The sequence below is a fragment of the Thunnus maccoyii genome, chromosome 6 (genome assembly GCF_910596095.1).
Source record: "Thunnus maccoyii chromosome 6, fThuMac1.1, whole genome shotgun sequence".
Taxonomy (NCBI): Eukaryota; Metazoa; Chordata; class Actinopteri; order Scombriformes; family Scombridae; genus Thunnus; species Thunnus maccoyii.
This window is the reverse complement of record NC_056538.1, coordinates 3,502,864-3,530,000: the sequence shown is the minus strand read 5'-3', so window position 1 is coordinate 3,530,000 and position 27,137 is coordinate 3,502,864. Positions and strand designations below refer to the sequence as shown.

Below are 27,137 nucleotides of genomic sequence, written 5' to 3'. Positions count from 1 at the left end.
AATAGTCCCCCCATCAAATGCATTATTTCTTCCTCTTTGAGTTACGTCTGAAAGTGCTGAGAGGTGGATTAATATGTTTTTGGTTCTGCCTTTTTCAAGGGACGAAAAATTTGGAATAATGACAGCCTTATCCTTATCCATCCTTTGTGTAGTAAGTTTGATGAAGTAAAGGAGGAAAGTAAGTGCTGCCATGTTATGAAAATGTGGCTGCAGTACATGTGAGAGAGTTTTGATCTTTTAATACACAGCTGAGGCACCGTAATAACAGTCACAGTTTGTTATTGCAGGCATGTTTTGGCGAGCGAGTGAGACTATTATTATCCCACAGCCCTCGGTGGGTCAGGTGCTTTTTTTAGCACAGCACCACCTTGTTGTTTGGTTTGACGTCTGATTCATAACTCGCTAATCGTGCAGATTTGGAGGTGGGCAGAAGAATTCACTCATGACAAATGGACAGTATGTGTGTGATATCTGGTGTCGAGCAAAGAGCAAACCGGTCGGAGAGACAGAAATAGCGAAAAGAAGAAACAAAGGAAGCCCGGTCGACACAAAAACACATAAAGAATAGATGACATGACCTTACACAAATACACGTGAACTCGAGGCTGTGTGTGAAATGGAATCTGACTCACAGTGTCGCGTCACATCACACTTCCATTGCATACTGCGGTGCATAGTCGGTCTATTTTTTACCCTGAATGCAGTTCATACTCCATGAACCGTGGATTAGACAGCGAAGCTGGGCTACATGTCAAAAATATTAGTAATACTTTATGTACAGCACTCACAGGGGATAATCTAAGACTTTTTCACACCCCTTTAAAGCTCTATGTAAGATTATATATGCTGATTTTATAACTAAAATAAAAACATCAGCTTTTTTTTAACTTATTAACCTCAGCTAATAAAAGTTCAGCAACTATAGCAGTCGGAGTAGAAACACGAAAGAAAATGAGGGGCATTATCTTTGCCATTAGCCTATAAATAAAGCAAAGATTCAGAGTCACTATATGAGCCACCCAGTCATGTCATATATGAAGTTTTTCAGGACAAGTTAGGCTATTCAGAAATACCATCATTTTGCATGTGAGCAGAACTATACATGCTTTATTTTTTAAGCCTAAAAATGAAAATAGAAATTTTGTAATTTCTGTCTTTATGTTTTCAATATAGCACAAATATCTATGTATGAATGGATAGAGGAGATTGTCGGGTCCCAGGGATATAAGAATAATGTTGATGGGACACTCTGAGCCTTAATAATGTCAAAAATATATTGATAGTGCCAAAAGGAACAAAATACAGAAACTCCACTTTCACTGATCTGATCACTCTGATGTTTTGCTGATTGCTATTGTTCTGTATCAGCCAGTAAGGCATCAACACATTTTATTGTATCATTCTGATTGATATCAAGTTATTATGTCATGTTTTTGGGTCAAGAAGGAGCTTCCACTTCTCCGGTCCAGTGGAGGCTTTCAGTTTCTAAAGATTATGTGAACTCTCTTCCAAAGATTAAAAAATAAGTGTTTAAGTCTCTGGTCGACGGCATTGTACTCACCCTCCACACATGAGGAACTCGCTGGACGGCCGGCGACCCACTCCCATTGGCTGGTCATCTGAGGAGGAAGAGCAAAGTAAAGAAAAGAATGATGAAAGTGCAACAGGCTTTACTGATGTATAAACCCACAGTAATTAGGTGATTAAACGCCACTCAGAGTGTCAGTTGACACTTCCAATGCTCTATACTTTCTCCATTGTTTGAGTGGAGGGCTTGCAGGTGGATGTGTGTCTGTGTGTGTTGTGTGTGTGTGTGTTTTATAGCAGGTGCGAAGCATGAGGGTTCGTTTGACAACTCGAGAGGGTAAGATTGTGTGCCCTTTGTTTGTGGATTGTTGTCTACGATTACAGCATGTAATGGTTAGCAGCTGTCTAATTTAGTGGCTGTAGACTTGGTGACATGTGTTATGTGAGCCTGTGTGAGCATGTGTGTTCCATGCATCACTGGCAGGTAGTGAATGTGACTTTACTACATGTGTATTCTAGCTATGCGTGTCTATTAATGAGTACAGTGTCCTTCTCCTTTAATAAATAGTTTCCAAAACATCTATGCGCTTGTAGAGAACAGATGACAGTAGTTTATGTGCATGTTTTGGATATGTAGACGGAGGACAGGTCACATGTAGTATTATTTATTATAAGCCGTCAGATGTGTGAACAAGCAGAGTGAACAAGATTAACTGGACAACTATCATCCCAGAGTAACTAATAAGGTTGGACAAAGAATTCTGGAACATAATTAAACACTATCACAGTATAGTAAATATAATATGACTTAACTGAGCAGTGTCTTCTCAGTGAAAATAACTAAAACTCCCTCTAAAAAGGATGATTTTTGTAATTCTTTTCATTCGCAAGTAACTGTAGAAGACAGAAAACTGAACAAGGTCCTTTCAGTTCTTCATATATTGGATTACATAGCTGCTTACAGACAGGCAGGCATTCAGTATATAAACTGTCTGCCCTATGAATGCACAGTAGGGCATGTAAAGTATGTACAGTATTAGGCAACCGGTTCTACTCCATTTGTGGGCAAGTTTCATTCACAAAAATGTCACCAAAGAGTAAAGAGAAGAATTTCAGTGTAGAGCTGTCAGAAGTCCTGCTGTCAGAAATCAGGAGACACATTTAGCAGCATCTATAGTGGTATTAAAAGGGCCTGAAACAATTAAAGAATATTAATAGTGCAGCTGTCAACAACCTGTCATCAGAGCAGCGCTGTACTGTGACAGAAATAAAGAGGGAATGCTTTCACATGAATTTAGATGCTAAAAACACGTCTCCATGATGGGAGGCGGTCAAGGGATGTGACAGTCACAGAGAGAGAGCCTGAGGCAGCTGTTTATAACAACTACTGAAATGTACAAGCTGCTGCGCCAAAATACCCTGCTGAAAATCCTTAAAGCTAAATTAGAAAATTGGCAATCCATGATAATGATAATATGGTGAACGGAATATTAATTTTGGATTAAGTTTTTCTTAACTATGTATCTTATTTTAGTTAAAGGGGACCTATTATACTAATTTCCAGCTCTATAATTTTATTCTGGGATTCCACTAAAGTAGCTTTGCATAATTCACAGTTCAAAAGATTCCTTATTTATCTTATTCTGGCCCTTTATGCAGCCCCTCAGTTCAGCCTCTGTCTCTAACAGACAGTCTTAGCTCCTGTCTCTTTAAGGCCCCCCTCCTGATGAGCCCAGTCTGTTCTGATTGGCCAGCTTTCAGGAAGCCTGCCAAGGGGCAGCCGTATCAGAGTTGTGTTAGGCCACCGCCAATGAAAACCCAACATTTTCTTGCTTTACTGCTTCAAAAGCTTTTAAATGACTAAATAACAGGAGACTTTTATTGTGAAGAATTTACAGGAAATTAAACATGTTCCTCACAGAATTAGCATAGCTTCCTTAGTGGCGCTATAAACTGGGCAACAAAACAACATACTGAGATATTTGGAGCTCTTTGTTCAGCAGATCAGTTACAAATAATGGAGAGAGGAACAGTGCAAGGAGAAACAGCCACAGTGATGATGATGTTTGATGAAGACCAGATGCTGCAGATGACCAGCACACCTCCAACAGGTAAACTACTTATTTCACTTTGCCCTGCTCTGTAATGGAAAAATACTCACAGCGTGCCAGCTTGACTTGAGTCATGGCTGGTCATGACTACCCCCAAAAAAATGGAAAACATAATGTTAGTGTAGCCAAGCAGTGAACTCAAGCGGTGTGTGTGGAGCAGATGACCATATAAAGAAGTACATCACGAGCCAATGTCAGCTCGGGCTGAAAGTAGAAAAAACTGTTGGAAACCGAGTGTTCAGAGCAGTCTGAAGCAGGTGCTTTTTGCTTGCAGGGATTACTTCTACATACGTTTAACTCATTATTTGACACTTTTGCCACGTTTAATATGAACATCCAATATTGTGACCTTATATATATAAAATATATATATTATATGAAAATAAGGAAAAGCTTAATAGGTCCCCTTTAATTTCAGTATCATATTTAAACCCCAAATTCACTCAGATGGAGGCATTATATCATGTATATATGATATCAGGCCAGAAAGCAAGACTCTGTTCATGACTCATACAAAAAGGTCTGGAATTTTGTTTCATATTTATTCATTCATACATTCTGTTCAAACTCAAGAGAAAATTCTAAGTGAGAAAACATTGGTGAACACCACAAATTTTCTTAAATCACTCTTAAGTGCCATTTAAGAACAAATCTGTTTCTACGAGTGCTTCTTGCATGAGGTCCAATGTTTCTAGCATATTCCATATCAATTTCTGCATTCTCCATAAAAGAGATAAAGTCAGCTGATCAAGTAGAAAGCCCAAAAGATGATACGGGGGGGGGGTAAACGAATGTATGTGTATGTGTGTGTGTGTGTGTGTGTGTGTGTGTGTGTGTGTGTGCTGTGAGTGCTGTGAATGTGTGTGACGGCACTTACAGCTGTCAGTAGAGATGTGAGGCACCAGGACAAAGTCATCAGTGTCACAGGAGGAGTTCTTGCTGCTGGTGCTTCCTGCAGACTCCTTGGACAGCTGCAGGAAGTTGGGCGGACCGAGTGGAGGGGATGACAAACCATCTTCTGCTAGAGTTTGCATGTCTGGGAGAGACTGTGTGTTCACAGACAGACGGAGAGAGAAGAGGGATTAAGTGTGTGGCTCCTGAATGCAATTAAGGCTTCCAGGCAGGGCAGTGCTGACTGTCAAACTAATGTAATCACATAGTTAGAGAACACTGACATCCTGGGAAATTGACTTGCCCTGCAGTCCCACTGCTGCTGTGAGATGAGATGTGTCAGTATGAAAATAGATTGTTATAACAAGCAGTAGACTTATTATTAGTAGTAGTAGTGGCAGCACTTATACTAGCAGCACTGCAGTTGTAGAGGCAGTTGAGCCTGAAGGAATCACATTTCTACTCTATTTACAATAGTAAGAGCTACAAATTATAAATAAACTTGCCTTAAATCTCTTTCAGAAGGATTCTGATTATTAATAATTCAGCTAATAAAAGTGAATTATTATTATTTATCTTCCTCTTTTTGGACACCATGTATAACTTTTCAGGCAATGTTTGCACAGGAGGAAGCAGCAAGCTGGCACTATACAAGCATAACAACAATGGAGCATGGTTAATATTTTACAGTAAAAGTGTAATCCCCGGTTATAAAGTTATATCAAACTCACAGGAGGGGAGTTGTAGCGGATGCATGGGGAGCTGCCACAGGAACTGTCCGTTACAGCGTTGGAGGCACTGGGGACCGGCACCGGACACGCTGAAGGCAATAAATACACAATTCATCATTAATCAATCAAATTGGATGATGTGAAAGTCTATTTCAGTGAGTTAAAGTGCTTTGGAATGTGACCTTTGTGCTTACATTTTTTAATAGTGGACGATGGCTCCAGGAAAGGATGGCTGAAAAATGTGTCTGCATAGGGAGGGGTTAAAGGGACAGAACAGATCAGTCTTCTCATAAACATAAACACTGATCTTAATGTATAAAACTAAACTTGAACAATACATTCACCATTTTAAGTTTACTAAGTAAATGATGTCACTCACCAAAGTCCATCCTGTCTTTCTGATTCCTCTGCAGCAGCCCCAGCAAAAGGTCACTGAGTTGGGAGGAAGTCTCCCTCGGGATGCTGGGTAATGAAAACATTAGAGTCTTAATACCTTGTGAAATATGTGCCTTCAAAATTTAAGTTCACCAGTTCTCTTCTGTTACTTACATGGGTTGTAGATTCTTGTTCTTCTCATAGAACATCCTCAGGTCTTGGGGACTATTGGCCTGAAAACATTATTTAATTATTAATAATATTATAATTAGATGCACACACACACAAACACAATTGTTACCAGTTTGTTGTGCATAGTATTAACCTGGAAAGGTGGCTTGCCGACCAGACACTGGTAGATGACTGTCCCTATGCTCCACAGGTCAGCCTTGGCGTCGTAGTTCTGGGACATGATGACCTCCGGGGCCTGAGGGATGAGAGAGGTCATAAGTAAAGATCCACAGTGGGGACAGTTATGCAACATGAACATGCTGCTGAGAAGGCTGACAGGTCACTTTAAAATGGCTGACCTCAGCTGCAACTCTAGACATACACAAAATATTCAGTATGCACTGACCATGTACATGGGTGACCCACATAGCGTGGCTGCCATCATGTTGCTCTGAAGGTACCGTGCGAAGCCAAAGTCAGCTGCAGGACAAAGGCATGAAACAAAGCAGTCATTACACATGTGTTATTATTACCACTAACACAAACCACTATTGTTAGACTTTGGAGAATGCCTGGGAGACAAACACTGGGACCACTAATGCAGGCATGAAACAGAGATAAGGCAGGGAATGAAAATGCTGTCAGACATACATCAGTAACAAGTTAGATATGAAACAACCTAACCAACTGAAAATAAGGTGCAAAAATGGGAAATCTGTATAATACAGAATTTGTAGCCTATATATAAAAATCTTTGTATATGTAAAATATGAAATGTAAGGTTTTCTACAATTTGATTGATGGCACTTTGCAACAGATGTGTTATGTCACATGTGTTTTTGTATTTTTTTTGATCCAGCACCAATCCTACTGGGTACTGGGATGTGTGTGTCTTTTTTATCCTTTCTATATTTGTATAATGCACCTGTTGCCAAGGTGTGATGTTTTGAGTTTGTAGATTAGCTATTTACTTGGTCAAGGTTAGGTACACAACAAATGTTTGGTAGATAAAATGACTAACATCTCTTACATGGCCAGTTCACTTTTCCCTCTCATTCTGCTTCTGAATAAAAATATTTCACTGTCTAAGTAATTTTCTTTGAGATCTATATTCAGATTTCCAACTTGTAACTTCAGACTTGTAACTACAAGTCTGAATTTAATAATGATATAAATGCAGTGAATTTGAACAGTTACAAGATACCAGTTTTCTGGTAATATCAATATTCTAAACAATATTCTTGTTTTTGATTTTGTTACCTATTTTGATGCGGATGCCGCTGATGTTGGACTTCTTGCGACCCGCATATGACAGCAGGATGTTCTGGGGTTTCAGGTCGCGGTGGATGATTCCTTTGCTGTTGAGGATGCGCATGGCAGCAGCTATCTGCTGGAGGAAAACCCTCAGTGTGTCTTCTCTCAGGGTCCCCTTGGCTACAGAAGAGAAAATAACCAGGATTAAATAAAAAATGTTGCATGAGTTTATTTCTGGAGTAGAAGAGAAAGCAAGCACAACTCCACAAAAAGTGCTTATCAGCCTCACTTGATTAAAGCTAATAATTAGCATGTTACAGTAATAATCCTGAGGTAAATAGTGTAAATTGAGGCATTGAAGGTCCTATTCCCTGGTGGTAGTGAAATAAGTCTAATCCGATGTGAGACTAAGAGGATTCCTCTCTCTCTCTCTCTCTCTCATTCTCTCTCTCCCTCTCCACCAAACCATTGTGATTACAGTGTAGGCATAGATCAAACTAGTAAGCTTATTAACATTAATCTAGGATTTTTTTTTTTGGGGGGGGGGGGGGGGTGTTAGCTGCTCTCTGCCCACCAGGGTAGACTATCTTCTAACATGGAAAAGTTGTGTAAGTAGTAGAGTAATTCACTAGTGAGATCCTCTTATATAAAGGGAGACTGATAATGCGTGAGGGTCGGCACCTACACATCTATGAACACAGAAGCCCTCCACTGATAAGAACACAGTCACAATGATTTATGACTTCATCGTGCTGGCAGTCAGTTGGGTACAGTTGTGTCTCTAGAGCACTGTAACACCCTGAACACTAATCTACAGCTTCAGACTTCCACTGTGACCCCATGGTTTCATTTCACAACCACAAGTGTTACTCAAGCAGAGGCTCCTATACCACCCTGTCACAGATGGGTCTGACCGTGACCCACTCTGTAAACTGCCAATGTGGACATGTGGGGCAGGCACATTATGGAAAAGTACAGTGATAAGGGAGCTGTTCCAGCAACACAATCAATGTTTTTATGGAACAGAGGTGTAAACACCTGTGGTTATCTAACAGATGTTCTGGAAAAGCACATACTGCAACTCATTCAGAGGGTTTTGAGATTCCAGCAACAGACCTGATTTTACCTGAAACTATCCAACTGTAGTAACACATTGAGTGTTCAGTGAGTTTTGAGTCTCTTTGGACACTCAACATCAATGTCAAATGTGTCGAGTTAACCGCTCTGAAGCCCAAATGCTGTCAGATGAGATTGAGTAACACTTAAGTGTTTCGTGGACCAGAGCAACCAAACAAGGACATTCTGACAATGTATGTTTAGCTACTATATATAGAATAGCTATGGTAAATCAATAATGAACATCTGACAAAAAACATTTCGGTTTAGGAAAATTCCGGTTTAAAGTTAGCATGACCCATAGAGTCACAATGGCCACATTTATGGAATATACTGTACATCAGGTTGAACTAAACCGGAATCTCATTTAAATCAAACTTGGCAATTTGTCTTTGAAACTGTGTCTAATCAGTGTTTTTATAATGTCTTAAAGGACTGCTTACAAGTGTTTGAGGGGGAGACTGTTTGTTTTGTTTTTTTTATTAAAAACATGGTAGTATGTCTACATTTGGATTGTTTTATGTTTTACATTTTTAATTTTTGGTATTTGGGGGATCTGAACCATGTAAAACAGAACTTCCAAACATCATTTCAGCTTAAAAGACTACTCTATAGATTCAGCATCACATTCCTACAACACTGTCGGATGGGCAGTTACAAAAAAGGATTAAATCGATGCAGAAGAACCAGAGATATTGTCTTTTTTATTCCATTAATTCTTCTTCCTTGTCAAAATCTGGCACCTACATTACCCACAATACTGTTTGAAATGATTCACTCAGCCATACAGTTTCGGGTGTGTTATGCTAGGAGCACCTAATGTAGCCTTGAGCCAGTAGCGTCAAGCAGAGATGAGGAGCGGCTACAGATAAGCTCACTCCTTCCTAACTCCACATTTTTTTTAAATTTCAAACTTGTAGTCTTCAGCCCCAACCAACGTTCAGACATCAGACTTCCTACATTGTGGTTAATGTGGGAAATACAACTTTTTTCATATATACAGTAGTACTCCCCAAGGCCTCTAAACACACTTTGATGTGTACAATTGGTGGAGTTCCCCTTTAAGCTGACTTGTTAAGCTGTACGACCAGAAATGCTGACCTTTGTTATAAACAGTGTACTGACTGGCTCTAAACTAGAGAAGGAACCCTTTGTACAAAGCTGCAGTGATTCCCACACACACACACACACACACACACACACACACACACACACACACACACATAGAAAGCATGCAAACACTCACTCAAAGACTCACACTCATACACTGTCAAATATCCCAACATAATACAGACACACATTATTCCACAAACTTTCCGTAACACACAGATAAAAACGTGCACATTATTCCCACGCCTACACTCATAATAGCTGCAGTCACGTGGCTTTTCCTCCTCTGTGGCATTAGTAACTTTATTTTGATGAACAATAATCTGTGTGTGTGTGGCAGACAGATTAGTGTGATGCTTACCTTGCAGATAGTCGGCAAGATCACCTCCGTTACAGTACTGTGTGAGGGGAGACAAACAACCACTATCAGCAACAACAACACGTAAGCAGAATTAAATTCAGGTTCAACAATGTCAAGCTGAGAAGCAAATTTTGGTATTATGCATGCTGATATGCGTGCGTGTATACTGTATGTGCGTGAGTGTGCGTACAAATCCCAGCCCAGATAATGGCAGCCTCATCAATTAATCTGCTGAACGGCTGTAGCTTTATCTGTGCTGACAACCTCTGTTCAAGTGCAGTTAGTTCTCAAGAGGGACAACAAGAACGGAGGGATGGAAACAGGGATTGTGTGTGTGTGTGTGTGTGTGTGTGTGTGTGTGTGTGTGTGTGTTTGGGGTTTGAGGGGGTTGAGGGGAAAGTCAGTTGCTAAGTGGATAAGCAAAAACAAGTAAGACTGAAAAGTTCCAGTTACACAGGCATCTTTAGTGAAACCATGCTTGCTCTATCCTGGCCCCTGCTCCTGAGGTCGACTTCATGCATGAATGAGTGACAACTTTAAGGAAAACCAACATTAAGTATCTAAGTAAGGCCTCCAGAACAGCTTCAATGCTCCTTGTCATAGATTCCCCATGTGTGTGGAACTCTACTGGAGGGATGAGCAACACATATTCCTTCATTTGGTGTTTTGATGATGCTGGTAGAGAGCGCAGTCTAAAGCTGGATTTATATCTGTGTGTTAAGGGTTTAAGCGTTGCTATGGCAGCTACATGCGTAGGCTCCATAGCTATGCTGCAGCTGACCTGCGCAACCTCAAAAACGATACAATGTGTTGAGGCGACAATGGTTACTGAAATACCACGTGGAGACTGCAATAACTGCTCAGTTTTGTCTCCTTGTATTTCCTCCTTCAAGTTTGTTGATAGAGACAACACACAGTTGTAACTTCAGTTTTCACTATGTAGCCCACATAGCGTGGCTCACACAGTCACTGTGGGGAATATAATCAGAGCATGATACAGCCTGATCATGATATATGTGTCTAGTACTGCTGCAGTTTATCAACGGGTGAAATCTGATGCTAGCCTATAAATCAAAACCAATGACCTCTGTATCTACTGTGTATCTACAGTCTATAATGCTTCAACAGTAAATCCAGATTAACACGTCACTCCAAAATCTCCCATAGGTGTTCATTTGGGTTGAGATCTGGTGACTATGAAGGCCATAGAATATGATTCACATCATTTTCACACTCATCAAACCGTTCACTGACCCCTCCTGATTCGTATTCTGCGTTCTCTATAATTCTGCATTTATTTACTCAGGTTTTATCTTTCATTTGCCACCCATAGAGCATGACAAAACAAAGACTGATAGCACACAGAGCCAGAGGATTAAACATTAAATCATTCTAGATTCTGCACCAGTGAAAACAAAGGACTTCTCTTCCTCCTCCTCCTTTCGTCAATCACACAGGCAAACATTTCCCTGTTGCTTAACTACCTGACCACAGCCTCTTGTGATAAAGCTGGATTTAATTCATGCTTTTGATGATCTGCATTTTCACTTTCATATTGAGGAATCACTTAGTGTTTAGCAAAGCTTCACTTTGAAATGGTAACAGAATTTCAAGACAGCTGCACATAACAGAAAGGTATGCATTTAGTTATCTGACATGTTGCCAGGCTGTATGGTTCATCTTACAGTTTACATGCATGTTATCTGAGCCACATTCAAACTATGATTGCTACTGTAAGTTTGAGTTTTTCCCCTCCAGAGTGTTCAAAGGGCACAGTATTCTTTTCACTGGGTTTACACCTGGCTCAGTGTGCCCATCTCTTAACATAACACTTTCATCTGATACTTCCACCAATGTTTGAGTAAGACAAGCTTTTTCTTGCTAAGCAAAACATGAGGCAAGGAGCATTGATTTAGCCAGACTGAGGTGAATGCGTCAAAGTGCAGCAAGGACATGACCCTAGCAATACTCCCAAAACCATTTGATACTTGAAAATTGAAAATGATAACCACAACCAACTACCCATCTTGTTTTTCACCCATGTCAACTCTGAAAACAACATAATGAAAAAACTGTAACATGGGTACCCTCAAATTATTGTAACCTAGTCGTACGGCAGTTGATCCAAACACACAAGATTCCAAAGGATTATAAATACAGTACAGTGTACAGCCGTCTAAGCAGAGACCAAAACAAGATTTTAAGTTAAGGCTTTTGGGGAACATGGTTCCTAGAAAACAGAGGGGTGTATTTTTAGGGAGTAACTTGAGGTGCAGTCAAGGTTTGTTTTCAAAACCAGCAGCCAGCTGAGCATGTTGCGAAACGAGTGGGGAAAGTTGGGGAGGATGCTGAGGGTAAGGCTGCCAGCAAGCTAAGAGAGGAAATTAAGACATTGTGAAAGAAAATAAAAGAGGGAAAGACACGAGAGAAGTTTGACAAAGGGGTGGGGTGACAGCAGTGAGGACTACAGCGATCAAAACTGCAAAAACACATGCTGACAGCCAGTGTTGGGGTGAAACATTACTCTGTAATGAATGCTGAGAGTGCTCTTTTGTGGTAATGAGTACCTTCGTGTTTATGTAAGTCATCACTCATGTTACTTATAATAAAGAAAACTTTGTAATGTAACAAATTACTTTTTAGAGTAGGTAACAAGTAATTTGTTACACCAAAAACAAACTTTCCCCAACACAAGTGACAGCACGTGAGAAGAGAATATGAGTTCTGGCTCATGAAATATCCAGAGAGAGTCACGTTTCTATACTTACTTCCATGACCAGGAAAACAGAGTTGGGCGTTTCCTGGAAGAGAAGGGACACAGAATCTGTTAGAGAAGCCATTTATCCTGAAGCAGCTGTCGGTTCCAGTACACAAGCATGACAAAACAGCCACTGGAAAAAAAACATTAAGTGCATTATACCAGAGCTTGCTATTTATCATAGCCATGGCTTTTTCTTACCATACATTTATTTGTCTCATGAAAATGTTACTTGATGCTTATGCCACGGCTAATAATACTTAAAGCTGTGTTTAATATAATGTCTTAAGTCACAGAAAGGTGACGTGAGTCAACATTAAACACATGAAACACACTGTGAAGAGAAACATGATGGAACTTGTTCCAATGTCATGCGGTGTCACTCAACATTTGAGTAGAAAATCAATTTCAAAAGTAATCAAGATGTAAACATTCTTGCTTTAGTTTATGACTGTTAGAACATGTATGTAATTACATTTTCCATGAAAGGTCGTCTCGTTAAGAGTGTACCAATGTGGTGGTTAAGTGGTCAATACTGATGAGATCGTTCCCATGACGGAATTCAATGCAGCGCCTGTTACTAGCATGTCAGTTTTGCAGGAGACATTTTTGGCTGGACCACGGATGTCAGACCTGTAAATGTGAAAGTCCATGACTAAGTGACTGAGAGCCAATGGTGTTACATCATTGGTCGACTGAGTGTTGCCTCTTCCTGTATCTGTTGTTTCAAATGAAAAGCCCTCTAGCATTTCATACACAGTCCAGCCATATAATAGGTTTTGACTTTGTCTTGTTTTGTTGATACTGTGACTAAGATTTCAATACTACTTTGATTCTGTTGCAAATAATACAACCAGATACTAATGCCCGATTTCAAAATCAACTAAAAAAAAGGGAATCTGGAGATTTGGCAAATTAGTCTCAAAACTGATTAATAAACTATGTTTTTGTCAAGACACAATAAACACCAACTGCTGCTCACTGTGTGAATGAAGCTATAAACAAGTTGTATCAGCCACAAGGTTTGTGTTTGACCAATCACAGCACCACTACCTCTACCCTAATGGTTCCTGGGCCATCAGAAATTACTATCCCCAAAGCAGGGACTTTTTTGGGGCCAGGATCTACTGCTGGAGAACTCAATTCTGACCCTGGTTCGTCTGGTTCAAATGCAGGAACACTACCCAGGTTTTCCACTAGGATTTTTTTCAGCAGTGGTGCTGTCCAGCCAGGACCTGTGTTTGTGCACACCGATAGTGGAATAACTTAAAACTAGCTTAGATTTGTTCCAGATTATCCGGTTTATCCATGTCCACAGAGTCATGTGTGTGATAATTTACAGGAGCATTTGACACCAGAAGGGCTCTGGAGGTGAAGAGAAGTATCATCAACATGCCGGCGGTGGATGAGCGACTGCGGACAAAGCAGCTGAAAATATCACTTTTCTACATGTTTATGCTTGTTGAACAGTTGTTTTGATAGAATACTTATTGGCTTTTTACTTGTGAAGCTTTTATTGCACTTACAGTAACGAGTGCAGAACTCGTCATGTTTGTATGTGTGTGTGTGTGTGTGTGTGTGTGTGTGGTTGGAGGACAGAGACGAGGGGCCATACATGATACCAGTTCCTGTTCTCTCCCCTGTTACCTCCAGACAGTTGCTCAAAGTGCAGAACGTGCATGCGGTTTGCATTTGTCGTGATTATTATGTACTATGTGAAATTTCAGCAGTGGCGTTCATCATTTAGCAGCGGCGCTGTGCTGCTGTTGAAAGCATATAGGGGAAACACTACTACCATATTACTTTGGTATTGAATATTGACATGTCAAACTAAGAATTAGTATTTATATGAAACTAGAATGCTGTAGCTCGCTCCTCACAGATGTTGGGTAGTGTAGAATGGCACAAATCAATATGTTTATTCACAAGCTACTACTAATTGTATTCCAACAAAATCAAAACACTGTTTGGGTCCACCATATAAACAGAATAAGTACAGATTTAGTTTGCAGAGTAATCTTCTTGTATATGGAATGAACAAAAATGAATCAGATGGGATTGACATCAACTCCAGTACCCATTAGCATTCCTAGCTGGCAAAATACAACAACAAAGAGGGAAACTCAGCATAACATTTTTCACAACCTTCACACCATGCTGCATATAAACAAACACTAGGTGAGCTTGGTCTGACCACTAACTACAGTACCGTGCCACTGTGCTGTGTGAGCCTGTGCTAATGGGCTTGTTTGTTTGGCTGGTAAGTAGCTCAGTCTGTTCCAATCCTACACAGTGTTTTCTTCAACTGGGGCAGGTGGTAGTGGGGGATGGGCTACCAGTATCCATTCTGACTGTATGTGTGAGAATATGGGTGTGTTGGGGGGGGCTATGGGGGATTACGTAAGGAGTTTGTATTCTGCAGCGCAATCTGGTGAAGAGGGGGGATGGTGACGGAGTGTTGGGGGGCAGAGTCATCATGAGGCCAGATCAGTGGGGGTTACTGATACATCACTGTCCCATCACAAAGCACGCGCAATGCAAGTGAATGTCTGGCCACCGTCACTGAAGAACATTCTTACACAATCACAAACTCAAGTGTCTACTGTCTAACGTCAGAGAGAACTCATATCAACAAACAGCCGAGACTGAAGGTACTTCTAAGAAAAGCTGCTGCCTGAAGCAACATTTACCTTATTCAACAACACGTGAGAGTGTTTTGAAGCTTTCTCTGACTGCTGCAGTTGCCTCAGTTTGGTTTGTTGCCTAATTGCAAAGAAGTGAGATGAATGTCAAGAGGCAGGTGGTGACAGCAGCACATAGGGCAGCCTTTGTTTGTGAAGGCTTAGAGGAAGTGGCAGCTCACAGATATGAAAGTGACAACTGCTCAAACTGTTTACATTGACAAATGTTCTCCAGAAGGTACTGTTCACACATTGGCCACATCTGAAAGAAAAATTGGTGGACTTTGGACATTGATGGCTCACCACCATATGAGGGCTGGGTTCAAAACCGTTCCCTCCCAGCACAAAATATTCCAAAACACGCCATGATATAAATAGCCCCTCTGTCACACTCATGTAACGTTCAGAGGCTGTTTTGCAAGAACCTAAATCTGCAGGCTGGCCGGATGGATGAAAGGATTTTATTATCCAGAGATCTGACGACTGACAACACAAAACACAGGCACTGAAAAGTTACTGACATTTATAAGCGGCACACACACACACACACACAAAAATACTCAGCACTGCCAAGAGTCAGTGTGAACCAAAACAACGGTGTGTCTGGTTAGTCGTTCAGTTATTGCGTCACAGTCCAACTCCAGGAGAGCTGAATTATGTAACTACATGGGGGATGGGAACGACCGAACTGCAGGGGGTGGAGGTCAAGGGGAGTGTGTGTGTGACGGGGGGTACTGGAAAGGGGGGGAGGTTAAGTATTTGTGGAAAGCTGGTGTGCTTTTGTCACGGAAGCAACGAGCGTAATCCGGGATATTCTGAGTAAACAGTCAGTGTCGTTTGGGAGTAAAGTCTGTGCTTTGACATAACAGCAGCACGCAATGATACATGACTGTGTCAGTGACAGCAGCGAGAAAACACTAATTATGTGCTGAGGACAAAAGGTCAGAGTGGCTTGGTGATTGTCAGTGTGGCTGGATCTTGGGTAAAGAGAATGTTTGTTTTTTTGCAGGTGGGACAACTGTACAATTTGTTATTGCACAGACATGCTGATACGGCCACATACAGAACACACAAAAACACTGCTGATCCAGTCATGCATGGAAAAGAACAGAACATCATATAAAAGGTGCACGTGTCTGCTACAAGTCAGGCCATGTAATGAGTCATGACAGTCCAAAAACACATTTACATGAAAGGCAAAGACAATGAAATACAGACATTTTTTTTATTTTAATTTTGTATTCATAATCTTTTAAGTTGTTTTAAGTCCCTGCAGGCACTCTTTGTTATGTAAGAGAGCAGCATGTATGTATTGAAGATCATGTGAAAGAGTGTGCTTGCTCATGCTTGCTGATCAGACATGTAATGCACTACGTATGTTCCATCCAGAGCTGTGTTTGTGTGTGTGTGTGCCAGCGCCTCAGTGAGCAGTAACAGTGTTTTCCTCTGAGCCTGTGTCCCAGCCAGTTAAAAGTAAAGGAATGTGGATGGAGGCCACTGAAGTTCATGCTGCAGGTTTTCTAGGAAAATGTCGCTGAGCTCCAAAAATCCCCCCGAAAGTATCCAAGAACATGTACTGCCCCTTTTTCTTTTCAGCTCTCTTCATGTTAGTCCTGCCTCAATACCTTGTGTAATAAGGGCACACACACACACACACACACACACACACACACACACACACACACACACACACACACACAACAGGCTGGGGGCCCCTCTCTAGGCTAGAACACAATGTTCTTTAGGAGCAGCATCAGCTTTTGTGGAGATTGGCTCACAAACCAAAACACATCATAAACAAACTCCCGCCCCCCTCTTCCTCTGTTTACCTTTAGATCAACTTTCATCTCCACCAATTCCTTTATGTCTCTCTCTCTCTCTCTCTCTCTCTCTCTCTCTCTCTCTCTCTCTCTCACTGTATGTAACAGCAAATATGCAAGGAGGCATGTGTGTGTGTTTGTGTGATATAGTTGTTGAACCACAAACTCATGGATACTGTATTACCTACAAAATACTACCACATATCAAAAATGTAATTGCAGGTTTATGCTTGAAGGTATTGTTATATAAAAATAAGAAAAATAAAGAAAAATAAGCTTATCTCTCATAGCATTGTCTAATAAAAATTCATCCTGCACTATCTCCTGAACATACACACCAAGTTTTATTCACATCCAAAGAATGAAGGGGGGACAAATGGCGGAACTTTGAGCGCACAATTATTGAAATGCTGCAGGCTTTGTAATGATGAAACTAGCATGTGATTGGTCTCACTTCTTCTTTAAAGAGAATTAAACCAGATAAAGTGACTTTGAGCTGATTGAGCTGCTTCCTTCTCCTGAGCGCAAAAAAGGTTTGAACCTGCTAATTGCTGCTTGCAGCTATATTTGTCTATTTATAATTGTTGTTGTCTGATGGTTATGTGGTTACTGCTGGCTGTGCAACAAATTGCCCCTCGGGGATAGTAAAGATATCCTTGATCCTTGAAAACTGAAACTTCTTGTGCTAATGAAAGTCATGTGGAGCTCCAGACAGAAGTGAATCTTGAGTTAAGAGGGTTTTTTTGGCAAACAACTGTAATGTTGTTAGTCATTTTAATAATTACATTATAATTAGCAGCATGTGGGTGTGTTAGCCATAATGACTTAAAAACAAATTTAAACAGCACTTGGCAGGAGGGAATATCTGACTCTGACCATCTTAGATGAGTGCAAAGTTAATGATTTTTTAAATGTCAAATCAAAACAAACACACTCCCTCTTATCTCTGTTGCCAGTTCACAGGAATCCAAACGGTGAAGCAGCTGAGCTGTACTGTGCAGATTAAAGGCTCTTTTATACAGAGATCCCTCATTACAGCCATATAGAAGGTCCGTCATTAAGCCGCCTTTGTTTTTTTACACTGAACCAAACAAAGCCAGCATAAGGCCACCCTCATGTGTGTTTCTACATAGCATGTTGGCGTTCCAGATTCAGAGGCGTGACGCAACACAACAGCAGCAGCTCCCTGTCAGCTCCCTGTCTCGCTGTGCTGGCTTTCCCTTTTACACAGGTGTCGATCCGGCTTTGTGACTACCTCCATAGCCAGTTTATTGGCGGAGCAACTCTGCCCCCCTAATTCCGTGTACCTTACTGTTATACAGAACAGTGAGGCGGAATAAAGGCACAGCATTCCCGCCTTGAACAAGCTGTGGAAAAGGGGCCTATGTGAGAGAGCGAGCCATAGAGCCCTGACACAGGACACCTTATAATTAGACCCATCTACCTCGCACGGCTGCAGCTTGCTTAACATTAACAGCTCCATGAAGGAGGACCAGGAGGCGCTCAGCTGTGTGCTTAAGACTGTCATTAAAAGCAGCAAACGAGCAGAGCTCCAAACTACAGTGCTGGGAATAAGGACCTGCAATCTGTCATGGGCACACATACTCCTACATCCAGCCCTGCAGTCTTTTGTCAATGCACAGCTATTCTGAGAGGAAGGCAGGTACAGCTTCTTTCCTCACTGAAGCAGCTGGTGATTCACACACAAGCAAGGTTTATTGCATTCATGAAAGCTGGCATATGGGTGTATGTGGAGGTTTTATAGAGCAAAATTTAAGACATTTTAAAAGATTTTTAATGCTTTACCTATCAAATGGTCCATGTCATATTTTCAATGGCATTTTTCTAGTTTCTTTGTCATAAGATTTAAGTCTAACCCAACTTAATATTATTGAATGTAAATTACCTTAATATACTATTAGTATCCTATATTAAACAAATCATTGCACAGTGAAAATTTCAAGAATTCTAATAACTTTGTTCAAGACAATTTAAAGACAGACAGATAGTGGATCATGCACCCAAACAGCAGGAATGAGAAGTCCTGCCAAAGAACTGTGACGGTTTTCTTTTGTGCATTCAGCAAAGAATACAAGAAGTGCTGAGGTAGTACGGTGGAGTGTTAGCGTATTGTCACAATGTGATGTTGAGTGAATGAACACCTCTATTGTGAACCTAAAACATACAAAAGGACATAAGCAGTTTTACTCAGTGTTTATTCAGTGCTCAGACCAACACAATGCTGTCTAGTCTATATGGTGCTGGTACTGTATACACACACAGCAATGTGGATAGAAACGTAGTCAGCTGTGGTGTAAGCTTGTGTGGGCTGGCAGGGGAAATCACAGAGTTAAGATTCAGATATAGGACTTGGTGAAGGGTTGTCAATGGTGCTGTACAATAAACTAGAGCTGAAAAACTGGTCAATGACCAAATCTAACTGCTGAGGCCTGGAACCAATGCTGATATAATACCGAAGCAAACAGCACCAAAATCCATTTATGACTTGAATATCTTTAAAAACGGCTGTGGCTCAGGAGGTAGAGCGAGTCGTCCACTAATCAGAAGATCAGCGGTTCAATTCCACGCTCCTCCAGTGTGCATGTTGAAGTGTCCTTGGGCAAGATACTGAACCCCAAATTGCTCCTGATGGCTGTGCCATCAGTGTGAGAATGTGTGTGAATGATTAGATTTCCTCTGATGGGCAGGTTGGGACCTTGCATGGTAGCCCCTGTACCCATTCAGTGTATGAATGTGTGCGAATGGGTTAATGTGACACGTAGTGTAAAAGCGCATTTGAGTGGTTGGAAGACTAGAAAGGCGCTATACAAGTACAGTCCATTTACCATGTATGAAGATACACATCGGTTTCATATGAATTTTTATTGTAAGAATCCTACTGTGAACATTCAGTGATTTTTTGGGTTGAACTTCTCTTTCTGCATATTGCCATCTGCCAAATGCTTGCTGACACCCTGTTAGCTGCTATTGATACAAGCAAAAACATACACACTAGCAGTATAGCATGCTGATATTTGGAGGGTATAATGTCTACCATGTTCATCATCTTAGTTTAGCATGTTAGTATGCTAACATTTGCATTAGCACTAAACATAACTGAAACTTTGGCCTGATGGTGGCACTAGATGAAAAGACAGTTATTACAAGTCATCCTGTGGGGAACCTACAAAATCCCATGGCAATCCACCCAATAGTTGTTGAGATAGGTCACTCAAAACTACAAATGTCAACCTCATGGTGGAGCTAGAGGAGAGGTCAAGGGATCACCAAAGTCAGTAGGATTTATCCTCTGGGGAACATGAATGGCAATCCCTTCGATAGTTGTTCAGTAGGGGTGTCTCGATTTCAATTCTAAATCGAAAGTCAATCAAAATGAGCGTTCAATTTTGATCTACGAAATCACAAGCAGGTTTGCGATCCATCCCCCCCCCCCCGCCCACTTGCGTGTTATTATGATATTTCAATCTGGGCCAAACTGACAGAGCAACCAACCAACAGACAGACATAAAACTGTATGTGTTTAATACATCTGTCTATTCTGACACAGGCACATCTTAGTTAGGGTTAGGGTTATCAATCATCAAAAGACATAATACAAAAACTAGGTCTATGCGCCAACAGATACTGCTTCAATCCTTGAGAAATTCCCTAAGCATTATGTAGACATGTACAAGCAGACATGTACAGCATTTACTGCAGAAGTATTTAGGTCTTTAAACAGGATTCAAGTAGTCTGATCTCAACATTGACCTGATCTCCACCCCTGCTTGGACCTATTGTTAAATCAGACTCAACTGCATATGGTCTTGGAATAAGCTTGAACTCAATTTCCTTGGTCTCAACAAAAGCTCTGTATGCAAGTATTTACAGCCTTGAACCATACATGATCCACTGCATTAGCAGCATCACACTTACCAAAAGGTCAAACACTCTCACCATCTCTGTCACCCTTTATGAGGCTGCTACTGACTTAGAGACTGGCCCTTTCCCAGCAGCCGTCACCTGTCAGCAGGTCTATCAGTAACCACCCATAGTGCATACAGCAGGCGGGTCAGAAAGACTGGGTTCAAAGGTCATTATTATCAGACTTTAATTAGGTAAACCCAGTTCCTCTTGGTAAAGCTAAGAACAGTAAAGACCTCAGGCAAATCTGGCTCTAAATTAAATATTTCAGCTTGTTTGCAACTCTAATATTTTGAACTTAAGCCCTTTCAAGCACATTTTAATATACCTTACTTTTAATAATTGCGTTTCAATTGTTTAACTGAAAGTGTTTCATGTCTGTCCAAATGCCCTGTCACAAGCCCACAGAAGAGAAGTCTAGAAAATGTATAAAAGTCTACAAAAAGACAGTAACAAGCAGGAATCTATGCTTTTTCTAATCAAAATGAGAGGCTAGACATGACTAGACAGTTGCACAAACCAGCTCGAGTTACATTTCCTGTTCCGTTGGGTAAACCCAGTCGCACAGCACGTGGCTCCAACAAACAACAACAGCTGATGAGGCTGAGTAGAAGCCAACTGGAGACGCAAGAAGAAGTGATGATCGAGGGCAGGATGGGGAAACAAGAAAATGGAAAAAGTGAGCTAAATATAAAAGATAAATAAGGAATGGAAACAGTAAAAAGAGGGAAAGCAAAGTAGCAGCTGTCAGTTGGTCTCTGTTACCAAAGGGCTACAACACACACACCAGACTCTATTGATAGTCACCAAGAGAGGAAATACACACCATTACACTGGCTACCATCAGACAGACCAATCCTGCAGGGGATGGAAAAAAGAAATGCCAGCTGGTCAGAAAAAAGAGACAGGGAGACACTGCGCCCATAGCTGTGCTAGACCATCCCAGTGAATGAGACAGACAACAGAGGCGGAGGTGACAGAAAGCAGGCAAACAAAAAGAAACAAAGAGAGAGAATGCATGAAGAAACTACCTCAGACCATATCAATTAACAAAGTGGGTTTTGAGGAATTGAGAAAGTATTAAAACTTGACAGAAGCAGTATTTTAGTGTCTGTCTGGTGCCAAAACCACCATGTTCCTCGGTTTAAGGTTGTTTCAAAGTCCTTTATTTTGGTGATATAAATACTGTCTTCCTGAAGCCTTCAAAGTATCATGCCTGAGGTGATTAATCAATGTCTAGCCTAATAAATAATATATTAGCTAGAATATAATACAACCCAGATTGTAAGACTTTAATTTGTCTTACAATCAGACTGAGCTTACAGTTGGGCAATACTATATTTTTATGCATTAAAAGGAATAGTTAAACATTTTGGGACATATGCTTATTTGCTTTCTTGCTCTGTATATTCATTACGAAGCTAAGCTAAGCTTATCTAGCATTAAGACTGGAAACATGAGGAAACAGCTAGCCTGGTTCTGTTCAAAGGTAAGTCTGTGCTGGTTGCCTCGCAACCTCACAGTGAAGACAAGACTTCAGGGGCTCACTGTGACTAGCCAAGAAGTAGTCCGGCACATAACCCCCAAAGCTGCAACATGTTTTTATATGTCATGGTCTTTTTGTTCAATGAATGAGATGTACCATGTTAGTTAGTGAGCTTTGGAGGAGCTGGTAGGTGGATTTTGTCTGCCTTTCAGCACAGTAAGCTAGATGTTTCCTGTTTCCAGTCTTTATGCTAAGCTAAACTAACCAGCTGCTAGCTTTAGCTTCATATTGAATGGACACATATGAGTGTGGTATCAATCATCTCATCTAACTCTGCAAGAGAGTGAATAGGCATGCCTATTTCCCAAAATGGCTAACTATTCCTTTAAACTATCCATTTAGGCAGGATGATAGAGTATTTGGACACCCAATGAAGTCACCTTTCAGTAGCATTACTTCACACATTTTCTTGCTTGCTAACCCTAACCCTTCTTTCTACTATCCCTGAGGACATATGAAAATGCATAGCCTGTCTCTTTTACTTGTGTCACAACCGGTGTGCTTGGTAATGAAATAATTATACACAAATGTTATATTCTTTCAGGTTATGATTTTTCTTTTTTTTCCAATTTCAAAAGCAACTTATCAAGGAACAACGAAGGCATGAAACTCAAGAACCAGTTCATTCAATCACAATTACACTGTATGTTTCTTTAAGTCTTGTCACTGATGGAAGCTTCCTACTCTACTGTATCCACTTGCTGAGTTATGACTGGGCTCCTGAGCTATCTGCCCCTGGAAGAGGTTATTACATCAGCAGGACTGATGGAGGAATGAAGAGAGGGGTGGAGGAGTGGAAGGGTGGATTGACTGATCAGCAGTGTTCCTGTGGGAGGCTTCCACAAACACAGGAAGTACCACTACTACGTGGGAAGTGCTTTATCATCATTTTAGCTATTACTGCCTCCCTGCTCATGTCTCTCTTTGTAACTCCTCATTGGAAGGACAATCAAATCTAAAGGGTTATTATAGCAACCCTGGGCCTGGGAACAGAGACCGAAGAGCAGAACTTCATTTTGACTGCTGACAAGAACTTCTGTGACAGACTGATCAGAATCATAACTAGCATTTATTATGTGTTCACAAAGTGAAATACAACAAGTTGAAGTAAATTTACTGTAAACATGAGTGACAAGGGAAGCAGCCAATAACAGATCCATGTTTCTCTGTATACCCGGCAAGTCTAACATGAATAAGTTGACTGCGGCAATTCAAAGACTCCCTTTCCCCACAAGTTCTATTTAAAAAGACTACAAGTACAAACATCTGTTTAAAGCGTGTAGCTGCAGACCACCACATAAATAAATGCAGTCAGAGCCTCTCATAACGCCTACGAGCGACCTATCTGTGTGTGCAACGACCAATAACACTGATGCTTTACAAAGGTATAAACAACAGGATGAGCAGTGATAAATGTAGGAGCTTTGAAAAACACACCGTAATATTCTGCCTCCAGTATTTATGGATTATGTATTTATTTCTAAATAGACATTTTGTTAATCCACAAAGATCTGAAGGTAGACTGTGTGCAAAGAATATATGTGACTCTGCTAGATGTGAAGCACCCAGCCCGAAGACAAAAGATAAATCTGAGCTCATTTAACATGTGCACATCGACATGGGCCCCTCGGATGGGCATCAAACAGTGTTCTGTATATGTGACAGTGCACTGACAGTGTGGCCTTTCAGATTCAGCACAATGCTCTCTTTTTCATTTAGTCATACTGCATAGTTTCCACAGGCTTCATAGTGTGGCCAGAAGCATTAAAAGTGGTTTGTTTGGGTCATGTAGTCTTGTAAAATATATTCTCAGAAATGCATGAAACAGCAGCTTCACATCCAACTCTCTGATGGCTCAATGTGTATAAAAGTCATGGAGAGGCAGCAAGTAAAGCCTGTCGATCTACTGTTCTGTAGATGCAAACAGGCTGTCCATAGGAGGGCGAGGGCATTTGTCATGGTCATTGTCAGGTTTGTAGTAGAAGCTGTGCAGCACAAACCTGACAACTGGACTGATGGGATCGAACCACTACAATAGTATGACTCTGAATCAGAGAGAGACAGAAGGTAGCCTTACTCAGCATTAAATCCAAGGCCTAACCAATAGCAACATTGATCCTCTTGAACCATTTAAGAGATTTGTGGATGGAGGTATATGTTTTTCAAAGACTTGCTCCATAGATAGTGGAACTTAGACAAGCCAGCCATTAAAACCACAGAGCACACTCAATGGAGAAAAATACTGACTCATCGTTAAAAAAGTGAAACTATTTCTACACGCACTCCTAATTTTGGATAGACAACTGATTTTCAGTTTATAAAAGTCACATTTTTCTTCACACTTCAATATACAGAAAAGATCAGGACTTACCTGGACATCGTAAAGTGCCACAATGTTCTCATGCTGAAGCTCCTGAGTAAAAACAGAGCAGGGAAACAAGATGCATTAACTGGGCTACAGCAACTAATGGGATCATTCTCATTGATATTTCTACCAGGCAAGTCGAGGCCTGTTTCTTTCAAAGGCGCAAACTCACAAGGTCAGTATCAGATCATTCTTTAAGTACACTGAGGAGATAAGTGAGAAGCTATTAAGTATCATGCTCACCTTCAAGATTTTGATTTCCTTGCCAAGAAGGATCTGGGACTTGGAGAGGTTCTTTTTATTAATACTCTTGATGGCCACCTCCCAATCCGTCTTCTGTACAACACGGAGAGCAGGAATGAAGGGAAAAAAAGGTTACAACTCAGTACATGGTAAGAGTCCACATTTTTTAATGACATATTCAGTTGGTGCATGTATTCATCCTGAATCATTCTTTACAAAACACTTGGTTTGGCATGCAATTTGGGCCTGTAACATAAATAATGTCAGTGTTATTACTCTAATACAGTCTCATTTTAGTCTTTGGTACAACAACCTATCTATTTCTTCAAAGGAGCATTAAAGGAGAGCATACAGCTGGTTCAGGCTCTCCCACAGGGACATGTTTAGCTGAAGGGGAAAGCATCTACACTCATGATCAATTTAGTTAGTAGAGGATAGCCTAAACAATAGTTATATGGCCTTTGTTGTGTGAAATGGCACCTCTGCTATAAAAAACATTTTGTTAGACAACTAGGTGGTGAACACATCATATGATTGTATTGTCTTCCCTTACTCAATGCACATCTAGTGACTCTATCACACTCGTTTGTATTCATGATATTCATATCACTCAGCACGACTGAAGGGATACTCAAACATTTCTTTTAACGATGTGACATTTAAATGGAGGCCAGCAGCATTATATAGTATATGTGAAAGAGAGACTGTGTGTGTGTGTGTGTGTGTGTGTGTGTGTGTGTGTGTGTGTGTGTAAAAAGCCAAGCCCTCTGGCCTTAATCACATTGTCAGCATCTCTGTGTGAGAGCTGGCTAGAAGGACGGAGGAAATTTTACCCGTCCCAATAACACCAGGTCACTTGGGTTTCTGACAGTTAGGCAAGCCTATTGCACTGAATGACATGCTCAATGACGAGGCACTCAGATGACAGCTAGAACGGGAGCCAGCCTACTTACACTAAAAGCAAAGTGAGAGGAGAGGGACCTATTTTTCTTCCCTGGGCTGAGATAATGTTTCCAGATGAGCTCCTGGAGCGGGTATAAAAAGACTTTTGGAGCTCACGTGAGCTGAGAGGCTCTCAGGACATGTGCTGTACACGCAAACACCCAATGCAGGACACAGAAATAAACCCAGGAGACAGCTAGATTGTTTCTATGCCCTTGAGAAAAACACAGAGACAGTATGCATAAAAGAAATCAACATGGTCAGTTAGACAGTAGGCTAAGGAAGGAATTCTATGAATAAAAAAGTGATGCTTTCCAAATGAATCTAGGTTAATAGGAGATGTTCCTCTTCTGCGGGTGCACTCCGCCTAGAGCCTGGCATAGAATTCAGCACACAAGTGGGACTGCATGTTAGTGACATGAGTTCATGAGTCTGTTTGTGTTTGTGTGTGTGTGTGTGTGTGTGTGTGTGTAATGTGCTGCCAACTGAGCTTCATCCATCCCCTACTCACTGACAGCCTGCCCAGCCAAGTGTGACTGAGCCGCCAAACACTACAGCCATAGAAAAAAAGAAATAAAAATGTGACCCTGCTGGCCCTTAATGTAACGCTGGAGGTAGGGGGGAGGAGGTGAGAGGGGGGTGTTCTATCAAACCAAACTAATTTCTGGATGGTGCGCCACATGACGCAGAGTTAAGCAGTGCAGAGTAAGCAGTTATCCTCTGCTCAGAGTCATGCTGCAAAGACAGGGGCACGCTTTCATTTTCCAGAATAATGCATGATCTCATTTATGAATCACGGGCGATTATGGAGGTGTGAGCAACAAAGAGATTAACGTCAGCAACACTGCAACCAGATGATAGTCGAAGGTGTTGTGATAGACAGTGGAAGAGTGAGACTGAGAGAGGAAGACTACAACACCTGAGTAGTATATTCTAAATGTATGCAACATGCTAAATGTATTCATTTAGTAAAAACATTTTAACCACATGTACAGTCCACTGCTGTGCCATGTTGCAACTTGTCTCTAAAGGTTGTTAAGTTTTATATGTTTTAGAATAGCAGCAGATCAAAAATCTATGAAAAGACTTTCAGGATGTAAATCTAACTGGATTTTGACATACAATTACATCATCACAAACATCTTCCCTAAAGTGTGAAAAACATTTTCCCTAAAGAAATTAATTCAAGCATAATGTATGTGCTGGCTTTA

The 27,137-nt window shown here is 40.9% G+C and overlaps 1 protein-coding gene across 1 annotated transcript in view; it reads right to left on the bottom strand.

Moving 5' to 3' along the window:
* The window catches only part of ulk2 (unc-51 like autophagy activating kinase 2), a 41,061-nt gene that overhangs the window by 11,663 nt on the left and 2,261 nt on the right, over positions 1-27,137 (bottom strand). The window contains exons 2-14 of the mRNA XM_042413494.1: positions 24,985-25,077; positions 24,748-24,789; positions 12,416-12,448; positions 9,648-9,684; positions 7,067-7,240; positions 6,213-6,286; positions 5,961-6,062; positions 5,810-5,868; positions 5,640-5,722; positions 5,455-5,505; positions 5,261-5,349; positions 4,516-4,684; positions 1,562-1,619 (exon numbers count right to left, since the gene is read on the bottom strand). Of these exons, the coding sequence (XP_042269428.1) occupies positions 1,562-1,619; positions 4,516-4,684; positions 5,261-5,349; positions 5,455-5,505; positions 5,640-5,722; positions 5,810-5,868; positions 5,961-6,062; positions 6,213-6,286; positions 7,067-7,240; positions 9,648-9,684; positions 12,416-12,448; positions 24,748-24,789; positions 24,985-25,077 (1,064 nt within the window). The remainder of the gene's footprint in view (positions 1-1,561; positions 1,620-4,515; positions 4,685-5,260; positions 5,350-5,454; positions 5,506-5,639; positions 5,723-5,809; positions 5,869-5,960; positions 6,063-6,212; positions 6,287-7,066; positions 7,241-9,647; positions 9,685-12,415; positions 12,449-24,747; positions 24,790-24,984; positions 25,078-27,137) is intronic.